Below are 11,071 nucleotides of genomic sequence, written 5' to 3' on the forward strand. Positions count from 1 at the left end.
TTAGAATAGTTGTAGCATTCTTGAGTGGAAAAGGATATCACACTGATTGTTTTAAATCAACTGAAAAATTGAACATGATTCTGAAGCAACAAAATCCTCAAAAGAATGATCAGAATAAGCACAGCTAAAGGGTACATGTGTGACCCGGAGGACTGACTAAATATGTTTTTCTATCACATAGCACAACACCAAATATGCAAAGTATTTTATTTTTTTAAAAGCTAAGATACACAGAGGATCGATCTAACACTTTCAGTATCAGCTAATAATAAAGTTCTGAAGAAGAAAATAGAAAGAATATGAGAGGAAGTTATAGTCAAATAAAGAACAAAATATCCTAGAATTGAAGAAAAGCAAGAATCTTCAGTTTGAAAGGGCCCCACCGAATGCCAGTTAGGATCCTTTTCCAAACTAACATGAGATCTAGTGTGAGGCAATTTCAGATGCCACGGTAAGAAGGAAATCTTGAAAACTTCCAATGAGGGGGAAAAAAAATGAACTACAAAGGTATGAGAATCATATAGTCTCATTGAAAAACAGGATACAAGAAGCAAAGGGAGAGAATTTTTCAAAATTCAGAGGAAAAATTACTTTGACTCTAGAATTACATACACAGCCCAACCATCATTCAAGTGCAAAAATAAAAAGACTTTTTCTGTAGTGGGGGACTCAGAAAGTTTATCACCTACAGACTTGCTCTGAAATAAATAATAAAAGAGGATAGATCAGTACCAAGAAAAAGGAGCCCAAGAAAAAGAAGTGAGGGCTTCCCTGGTGGCACAGTGGTTGAAAGTCCGCCTGCCGATGCAGGGGACACGGGTTTGTGCCCTGGTCCAGGAAGATCCCACATGCTGTGGAGCGGCTGGGCCCGTGAGCCATGGCCGCTGAGCCTGCATGTCCGGAGCCTGTGCTCCTTAATGGGAGAGGCCACAACAGTGAGAGGCCCGTGTACCGTAAAAAAAAAAGTGAGAGGCTAAAAGCAATGGTGAGCAAAGACTTTAGTAAATTTGTTCACACTAAAGAGTAGGACAAAATGGGGGAGAGGGGATGGAGAGAAACATTAAAAGGGTAAGAAGCCAGGGAGCTGGTGGAAAATGGCCAAGGCAGCACCTAGCCTGCAGAGTCGGGAGAGGAGGTCTTCAGGGCTGTGGCCCCCAAAAGCACAGGATTTGCAGAATTTAATAAGAATATGAAGAGCTTGCAAAAAAAAAAACCTGAAAACAATCAAAGAGATGATGCATCAAGAAATAAATTGGCCTTAGCAGAACTGTATGAAGTGAAATGCAAATCTTCCTAATCTGATAGACCTAAAATTACAGCCTTTAAAAGCCCACAAATGCCACCCCAAATGTTTTCCCACTATTGGGGAGATGTTCACTTGTTTAAGGTTCTGACCACCACATCATTGCATAGTAAGGTTCTATTCAGGTGAACATGGGTACAGTGGATTACATATAATTTGACCTTCTACTGGGAAAATTGTGAATGAACTTTTCAAAGAGGCAAGGGAAAATGGGACTGTCCCTCTGAATTAAGCCTCAAGAGCTTCAGGTGATGACAAATCTAAGTCATCTACAGGTGGAGGATACAGATTGGGTCATTCCTTTTGTAAGCGATCTGAATGCATCAGTGGAGAAAATCAGCTTCAAGATATCAGATTCTGCTTAAACTGTGAAGCAACAGTTTCCGTTTAGATGATGGAGAATTGAGACCTTACAACAAACCCAACAAATGCTCAGTTTCTTGAGTCTGTTAAGGGAAGGGTGACTCTCTTTGCATGTATACCTGAAATTCAGCAACTAATATTAGAAATCCTTTAAAGTGGCATTATTGCTGGCAGAAGATTGCAAAAGAAATTCCTCTGGTGCTTCTGCAACTGGTTCAGAATGGCCAAGTGAATTTGGATATGGAGGATCATCAAGATCAAGAATACATACAACCTAGAATAAGGTTCAAATAAGGTTTAGCAGAGAAAACAAAAACTTGGAAGCCTTACACCTGAAATAGTCAATACACCTTCCTCCCCAGAAGAGAAGTCAGTACTTAATGCAGTTGTTCCTGTTGACGATTCCGTGCCAATCACAAAAATTCCAATCAGGTTAGCCAATGAGAGTCATTCAATACATTACACACAGGATCCCGGATGTTCCGGACTTTATTGTACAGTCCCATCCTGAACTTGCAACTCTTGACTTTATTCTTGGACTTCATTTCCATAGAGCTCACTGATGAGGGCCTGAAACAGATATTCTTAAGAATATCCAAGCAGTAGCAGATCAGAAAGATGATGTGCTGTATTAACAAGAAACATACTTCCAGCATAAAAACAATCAAATTATTTTTATTACTTTACAGATACATTTTGGTTTTATACTTATTCTGTCTTCCAGCCTTAGTATAGATACATTTGGACTAGGAATAGATCTTGAGATAAATATGTTTTAGTTTTATGTTGATAACGTTTAAACATCCAGGCAAACCAGTTTGTTATGTGCTCAGTGTTAATGTAACCACATTTGTTTGCAGGAAAAAAAAAAAAAGAACAAAACCCCTTTTTGATAAATCATTTGGTAGAATTTGCATTCAAGTTTCTCGATGCTGCCTTGACCAACAGCCATTAAGAAACATTTTTTTTTGTCAAATAAGGTTTTTTTTGATATATACTGAAAAGTATTTGTATTCTTATTTTGAACTAGCTTGATGATTCAATAATTATTTCTCCTATTAAGATTTTATGCATTTTTTGACTTATTGATTTAGCTATATCACTAGTATCAAAAAAATACAGCTTGGGGCTTCCCTGGTGGCACAGTGGTTGAGAGTCCGCCTGCCAATGCAGGGGACATGGGTTCGTGCCCCGGTCTGGGAGGATCCCACATGCCGCGGAGTGGCTAGGCCCGTGAGCCATGGCCGCTGAGCCTGCACGTCCCGAGCCTGTGCTTCGCAAAGGGAGAGGCCACAACAGTGAGAGGCCCGCGTACCACAAAAAAAAAAAAAAAAAAAAAATACAGCTTGGCATTGTTACCTATAGAGCTATGACCATCATAAACTAGAAACAAAAAGACATTAAGGTCAGCAATCCTTGGGAATATGTGTTAAACAGCACTTTAAAATCAAATGAGGGGCTTCCCTGGTGGCGCTGTGGTTGAGAGTCCGCCTGCCGATGCGGGGGACACGGGTTCATGCCCCGGTCCAGGAGGATCCCACATGCCGCAGAGCGGCTGGGCCCACGGGCCATGGCCGCTGAGCCTGCGCGTCCGGAGCCTGTGCTCCTTAATGGGAGAGGCCACAACAGTGAGAGGCCAGCGTACCGCAAAAAAAAAAAAAATTCAAATGATTACAATCCCTTTCAGAGCCTGTCTTGATCACATTCATTTTTTCATTCAACACATTTTTCTAGGGGACACCCTATGTTAACACTATTCCAACTGCTCAACCCAGAATATATTCTACTCCAAGACAAAACTAGTGTAGAAATTCAGGAATGTATTTTTTGTCAAACATACTGGATCCAAAGAATGACCAGCATAAATATTCTGAATTGTACTGAAGCCAAGTATTTCCTGGATGAGGCAGACTACATCAGGAATGATAGAAAAGGGTTTTCTTCTTCCCAGACACCACCTCATCTTTGGTCACTGTTTCTGGTTAGTTTTCTGTTACTGCCGTAACAGAGCACTACAAATTTAGTGGCTTAAAAGAACACAGATTAATGATCTTACGATTATGTAGAAGTCTGGTATGGGTCTCGCTGGGCTAAAATCAAGGTGATGGCAGGACAGCATTCCTTTCAAGAGGCTCTGAGGGAGAATCATTTCCTTGCCTTTCCAGCTTCTAGAGGCTGCTTGTATTCCTTGGCTTTTGGCCCCCTTCCTCCATCTTCAAAGCTAGCAACATTGCATCTCTCTGACTCTTCCCTATCATCACAACTCTCTGACAGCAGCCAGGAAATATTCTCTGTCTTTAAGGGCTCATGGGATTAGATTGGGCTCACTGGATAATCCACAATTATCTCCCCCCACCTTAAGGTCTGTAGTAACCTTAATCACATCTGCAAAGTCCCCTTTGCCATGTAAAGTAACAAATCACAGGCTCCTTCTGGAGACTGCAGGAGAGAATCTGTTCCTTGCTTCTTCCAACCTGTAGAGGCTTCTGGCATCCTTTAGCTCATGACTGTATCACTCCAAGTCTGCAAGGATAGGTGTAGGGTCTATTGTAAAGGGCTGTTATACCACGCAAAGCAAGTTGAACTTTGGGTAGACAAGCTTTTCATCACCTAAGGGACAAAATCACCAAAGAAGTTATCCTCTCTGCACCAGGTGTGACATGGACTGGAGAGGTAGGGAGTGACTGCTTAGAGACTGCTTAAGGAGGCTGCTGAATTGCTCAATCAAGAATCGCCCTTTAGAATGTAAATTGGTGCAGCCACTATGGAAAACACTATGGAGGTTCCTTAAAAAACTAAAAATAGAGCTACCATATGATCCAGCAATCCCACTCCTGGGCATATATCCAGAAAAGACAAAAACTCTAATTCAAAAAGATGCATGTACCCGGTGTTCATAGCAGCTCTATTTACAGTAGCCAAGACATGGGAACAACCCAAATGCCCATCAACAGGTGATTGCTTTAAGATGTAGTGTTGTGTATATATATATATATATATACACATATACATGTGTGTATATATATATATATGAATATTATATATATAATGGAATATTAGTCATAAAAAAGGATGAAATATTGCCATTTGCAGCAACATGGATGGACCTAGAGAATATCATACTAAGTGAAGTAAGTCAGAGAAAGGCAAATATTATATGATGTCATTTATATGTAGAATCTAAAAAGTAATACAAATTAATCTATATACAAAGCAGAAACAGACTCACAGACATAGAAAACAAACTTATGGTTACCAAAGGGGAAAGGGGGTGGGGGAGAGGGATAAATTAGGAGTATGGGATTAACAGATACAAATTGCTATACATAAATTAGATAGGCTGCAGGGATTTACTGTATAACACAGGGAACTATATTCAATACCTTGTAATAACCTATAATGGAAAATAATCTGAAAAAATATGTATATAACTGAATCACTTTGCTGTACACCTGGAACTAACACAATTTTTATAAATCAATTATACTTCAATTAAAAAAAAAAGTTCCCTTTAAATGGCAAAATAGTGTCTATGTAGAGAGAGAGAGAAAGGGCTTGATTTGAGACATAATTAGGAGGAGGAACCAGCGGTACTTTTCTTTCAGCATCTATCCCACCTTTGTGTGGTAACTGCACTCTACTTTGGGGAAGCAGGTGATAACTCCATCTTGTGCTTTAGGCTCTGGACTGCAGGGGTAGGACACATGATCTAAGTCATTAACTCATTCTGTTCCCTCAGCCACCTTTCCTGGAGGAGCACATGACCCTAATCAGGACAGTCAGGCCACCAGGACCCAATCTGGGACTTCTATAAGCAAACTCCCTCCTGCTAGACCAAGTGGTGTGATGATGAGAGCCTGGAACTGCCCAGGCTGCCTTGCACCTGGGATGGAGCCCACTCAGGGGATGTAGAGCCTATAGCTGGATCCTGGTACAGTAGTGTCTTTTGACCCCAGAATCAAGCCATACCTTAGCCAGCTATGCTTGTGGACTTGTCATAAGCCAGTGATTTTTTTAATTCTATTTTTCTTTGGTCTAAGCCAGTTTGAGTTGAATTTTCTGTTCAATTTGTCTCTGAGTGAAGATTATTCAAAATGTCTCTAATGATTACCACGGGGAACAGGGAAAATCTCTGAAGTCTACCGCTTTTAGTCTCATGGCCAGGAGTGAAGACAGATTTTCTTAGCCACTGTTGGCCCCTCTTAGGGAGGGGTGGACATTTCTTCCTGACTTGCTAAGTTAGTGGAATCAAAGGCCTTAGAGACCCTGGAAGGGTGGCCCATACCAGTGACTCCCAGACTTTAGGATTTCACAGATTTAGAGATTTCACAGATTTCAGCAGCGAAATTACAAAGAAAAATCTTAGGATCCAAATTAGAATTGCCAAGTTTTAATTTTGTTAAGTAAAAACTTAAAAACAAACAAACAAACCAAACCCCTACCATCTACCATCACTATGATATCATAAAAGAAATAACATATTGACACACAGGAAGGATAATTTTAGAATACAGGGCAGCCCTTTAGAAAGAATACCTTTGGCTTTGTGAAAGTTACTATGTGGCACTCATTTCTCTCACTCTGTATCAGATATGTGAAAATACTTCCCTAGCAACACCCATCTGCTAACTGGCCTAGTAGAGAACCCTGTGGCCCTAGGTAGAGTGTCCCCAGCCCTCAGATGACATCCACATCCCTGGCACAGGGAAAGTCTGGACATCACAGGGTCCTAGATGGCCCCAGCAGGAAGAGGGAGCATCCTAAGGCTAGGAAGAGGATTGAAGATCTCAGGGACAAGCCTCGCTCAGGGCAGGGGTGACCAGGCAAGGGAAGCCAGACAGGGAGAGAGCGGTGCTTAGACGGCCTTGAGGAAAATCTCCCATTCCCACCACTGGCCCAGCCCAACCAGCCCTCTCCCCAGTCCCCCGCCTGAGTGGGGAGCCCAGGGGCCCTGAGCATACCAGTTGCAATGCTGGGTGTCGATGAAGGTGCTGGAAGAGACCCAGGCCTGTGAACAGGCGGGTTCCCAACTCCCTAGCAGCAGCATCAACTGAGACCGGGCCTCATGCAGTCGGAGTGGGCTGCCCTGGGGGCTCTGGTGCTGTGAGGAACAATAGCTCACCCAGCTCAGCTCAAGTATCGAGAAGGCATTAGCCTAAGGTGACAGGCTGGGATTCTCCCCCCTCCACACCCCTTCCTGGGACAGGAACTTACCGGCCCGTTCCACACCCCGCGGATCTGGATTAGTAGGAGGGAGTCTCATGTTAGCATAACTACACATTGCAGTTGTGCAGGCAACATCAGAAAGTGCTCTAGAGTTTCGATCTGAGGGACCCGAACATCCCCAACCCGCCCCTACACACACACACACACACACACACACACACACACACCTTAAAGGGAGACTGGATGGGACCTACTGGCTGAGAGCCAGGACCTAGGGCAGAGCAGGAGGATACTAAGACCAAGGGGAGAAGGAGGAGAGAGAAAGCAGGAAGGCCAGGGAAGCGGGGCCCAGTCAAGGTGGGGCAGAATGGACTGATAGGAGATGCAACGTGAAAAGAAAAGAAAAGGACTCTGTGCACTCTGGGCTCTCAGTGTGGCACAAGTTCACACAAGAGCAAATGGTTTCTCTGCCTTTCCACCGTCTGACGTTAAGGGCTGAGTTAAGGGATTATGTAAAGATACACAGGGCACATCTATAAATCACCTGACCTCGAGCTAGGCGTCCATCAGCTAGGGCAGAGTGTGGCAAGGAGGGGGCGGTTAGGCCACTTGGGCGTAGGCACTATGAGGTGTGCACAGCAGGCCACCCAACCAACACATCAGGCCCAGCTTGTATGATGGCCAGTTCTGGCTCCAGAGTGGCTGTCCTGAGCTGGGAAGCACCTTTTTGTCATCCCCAAGCATTGTAGCTTCCTACCAGATACACATCCAATTACAGCTGGTAAACCCCACATCTCTGAGGTCAAGTGAGGCTGAGTGACCTGAGATCCCACAATCCCATGCTCCCGGGGCCCAGACCTCACCCCGACACACACAACGTGTCAGAGAAGCCTAAGAATACACACCGAGTCATATGCACTATGCTGTTTATTGTCACGTTACCCGTGGGACAGGGACGGGATAGGGAGGGGAGCCTCCAGGCAGAGAGGTGGAAGGAGCGGGGAGGTGGGAACCCTGCCCTTCCTCCAGGCTGGTAATGGTGGGGACTCGGCCACCAGCAGATCTCCCTTAGATGCAAGCACAGTGCTGCGTGAGCAGGTTGGGCACCATCTCATACTTAAAGGAGTAACCTCCATCCGAGGTGGTGCGGACACGTAGGGGCCTCATGGTCCCTGGGAGAGCAGCGCAGCAGGGCTGGGCCCCTGGCACCAAAGAGAGGGGCTGGACAGGGGTAGGGGGTGCCCCGGGGACTGGCAGGGACAGGTCCGGCGGGGTGGACAGCCCACAGCCCCCATGACAATAGTGGAAGATGAAACTGGGAGGGTGCACGATCCACCGTTCCCAGCCCAGCTCCTGGAAGGAGATGTTGAGGGCCGCTCTGTGGCAGTCGGCATGCGCGGCGGGTTCCTCCGGAGGCCTCTGCAGCAGGCGCAGCGCGGCGGGAGACCAAGGCCAGGGCAGCGGGGGCGTGGAGCGGCGGGCTCTCTCCCCTCCGCTGGGAGGCCTGGCCCGAGTGTGGGCCACCAGGAAGGGGGTGGCCTCGGGCCGCGCTGAGCAGGAACAGAGAGGACAGTGCAGGAGGAGCGCCAGGACGGGATGGGTCAGCAGAGGGAAGGCAGAGGCGGCCAGGTGCAGTACAGCCCAGCGAGGGGGTGCCTGGCCCAGTGACATGGGCACAGCCGTGGGACCCCCGGATGACAGTGCCAGGAGGCCTAGCAGGGGCCCAGAGCTATTGGCGGCTGCTGTCTCCAGCCTGTCCAGTCCCGTGTGGAACCACAGCTGGGCCGACGTCACCTGGCGGCTGCGTGTGTGCTGGGATGGCCGGAACACATATGTAAAGAGGCCCTCCTTGGCCTCCTGGGCCAGCTCTCCGGCAGCTGGCTCGTCCCCGAGGCTGGCACCTGTAGGAGGCAGAGGGAAGGGAGAGAGCAGCCCTGACTGGCAGAACCCGGGACCCTCCTCCTCAGCAGGAGGGATGTGGCTGCCACTCATAAGCTTGCCAAGCGCCCTACTGAGTGCTTTGCCAGAGCGGGACTCTCCTCAGTCTGGGGGGGGGGGGGACTGACAGAGGCTCCCTGTTTGTTATTTCATCATTAAAGGACTACAAAAATACCAGACGTTGTCAACTTCTCTCTGAAGTGGTTTTACCAATTAATATTCCCATCAGCGACGTGTAAGAGGGCCTGCACTTTCTCGCCTCACCAACGCCTAGAATTGATAGTTATATTTAAATTTTTGTTCATGTGATACTATGAAATGGTACCTTGAATGCTGTGTACACAAGCACTCGTTATATTACTCTTTATGTATTTTTATGTGTCAGAAATATTGCATGAGAAAGTCTTTAAAATAATTCCACCTTAAAAAGGCAGGTTAACACCAAGAAGAAGGAGGAGAAGGAGGAGGGGGGAGGAGAAAGGATGTAACTCAGAATGAGGACAGTGCTTTCTAAGAAAGTGCAGTTGGCATCCTTACCCTGACAGGTATGTAGATGGCACCAAACGATCATGAACCAGCATGAGCTGAAAAACTGGCAGCTGGGGCTGTACTGTTATGTGGGTTATCTCAATATAAACCTCACAATTGATCCATTTTGCAGATAAGAAAACTGAGGGTTAGAAAGATGAACTGTCATTTAACTACTAAGTAGCCAGGCTGGGATTCTGCCTGATCCCAAAGCCACACTCACTGTGCTGCACGGGGCCCGAAGTGCAGGGAGGCAAGGGATCCTCTCTGAGAGCAAAGCGGGCCAGATTACAAGAAAGTTTAGCCACAGGAGGGCTTTACTCGTTGAGTCAGTGCAACATGGGGAGATGAGGAGAGAACTCAAGAGAAGGTAGACTAGTTTCCCAGCTAATCTTTCTCCTGCATCCCTGATATCTTCTCAAGTCTCAGCTACTTGGGGCTAAAGAAACAGTGTTTGGAGCAGGGAACAAAAGCAAAGATAGAAGGAAAGATGGCAGGAAGGGGCCCATGCCCAGATATCTCTGTCCCTAGAGACCCTTGGCCTCCCAGACGACTATCTCCCAAATGCCTCCTGTGAACCATGCACGCTAGATACACCATCTCACTTAATCCTGAGAGGTAGGCATTATTGCCCTTTTTACAGATGAGGAGACAGAGGCTCAGGAAGGTTCAGTAACTGGTGCATTACTGCAAGGCCAGTTGAGTCGCAGGTCTGGGATTCAAACGCAGACCTGCCTGGCTCCCAAGCCCCTGCAGTACCACACTGTTTACCAAAGTCAAGGTGCCAGCTCCCCACCCTCGTTACCTGTAGCCGGGAAAAGGATGGCCTGGGAGACATCCTCTTCCTCGGGCTCAGAGCCCCTGCGCATGAAGCCCCTCACAGCATGTCTTCGGGGCAGACGCCTGACTCCAGGATTCCCACCTTCCCCAGTCACTGCTGGGGCTCCCAAGGCATCCAGGAACAGGGCCCTCACCTTGGCCAGGACAAGTTCCCGGTCCAGCTCCGGCCCATGGCAGCCATGCCCACCCCGTGGGGCCAGCAGCAAGAGGAGCAGCTGGGGCCACATAGCTCACCTGGCCCTGCCAACGGTGAACCCACACCCTGCCCCGTACCCCTTCTGCCAGGGTCTGCGCAGGGCCTCCCCACTCTGCCCTCCCCATCCCACCACCGCCCTCTTCTACCCTTCTCACCCCAGTCTTCCCCAGCCCTTCCCACGCCCCGCAGTCCAGTTGCCCCTGCCCATGGCATTGAGACCTCCTATCTCTGACGTAGATGTCTGTGGCCCTGAGCCTTATCTCCCACTCCCGCCAGGAATGTGGGGGAGGGGCTGGCGAGGGCTTTCACCCCAAGTGACCTGACCCACACGTACAACCCCTCCCCGCTACACACACACACACACACACACACACACACAGAGTGAGTCACAACCCAGCACCCAGCGCAGAGGTGACACCAGGTGGGACAGGAGCCTGGAAGCTGGGGTCTGCCAGCTCCTAAAGGCGTTCCTTGTCAGGGAGACAGAGCGCGCCAGCCCCTCAGAGCTTCTGGGGCCCCTTTCAACCACGTAGCTGCTGGGCCAGTCCTGGGGGGAAGGGCTGGGGCGGGGGCTGGAACTGGGGCTAGGGCAGGGGCCAGGTGGTCCCGCCTGCTCTAAACTTGGCCTGGAGGAGCCAGTCTGGGCTCTCGTCCTCCAGCTGTGTCATCAGAGAATATTTTGGGGATTGGCAGCTGCAGGCGCCTCTGCCACTCAGGCCCAAGCCTGGCGGGCGGCT

At 48.0% G+C, this 11,071-nt stretch overlaps 1 protein-coding gene and 1 pseudogene across 1 annotated transcript; one reads left to right on the forward strand and one right to left on the reverse strand.

Annotated features, from left to right (window-relative positions):
* The first annotated feature begins 1,094 nt into the window (after positions 1–1,094).
* On the forward strand, positions 1,095–1,820 carry LOC114896541 (annotated as a pseudogene).
* A 5,921-nt stretch (positions 1,821–7,741) lies between these two features.
* INHA (inhibin subunit alpha) lies at positions 7,742–10,563 on the reverse strand. The gene is made up of 2 exons (XM_029225553.1): positions 10,104–10,563; positions 7,742–8,733 (listed from the first exon to the last, which is right to left on the reverse strand). Exons 1-2 carry the CDS (start codon positions 10,363–10,365, stop codon positions 7,901–7,903), a joined length of 1,095 nt encoding a protein of 364 aa, XP_029081386.1. The 5' UTR covers positions 10,366–10,563; the 3' UTR covers positions 7,742–7,900.
* Positions 10,564–11,071: the final 508 nt, after the last annotated feature.

The sequence above is a fragment of the Monodon monoceros genome, unplaced genomic scaffold (genome assembly GCF_005190385.1).
Source record: "Monodon monoceros isolate NGI ecotype Baffin Bay Population unplaced genomic scaffold, NGI_Narwhal_1 Super_Scaffold_16, whole genome shotgun sequence".
NCBI lineage: Eukaryota > Metazoa > Chordata > Mammalia > Artiodactyla > Monodontidae > Monodon > Monodon monoceros.

Coding starts and splice junctions, on each gene's coding strand:
- INHA (XM_029225553.1), bottom strand. CDS start 10,365: ATGTGGCCCCAGCTGCTCCTCTTGCTGCTGGCCCCACGGGGTGGGCAT. Junction 8,734..10,103: donor CATCCTTTTCCCGGCTACAG/GTAACGAGGGTG, acceptor TGCCTCCTACAG/GTGCCAGCCTCGGGGACGAG.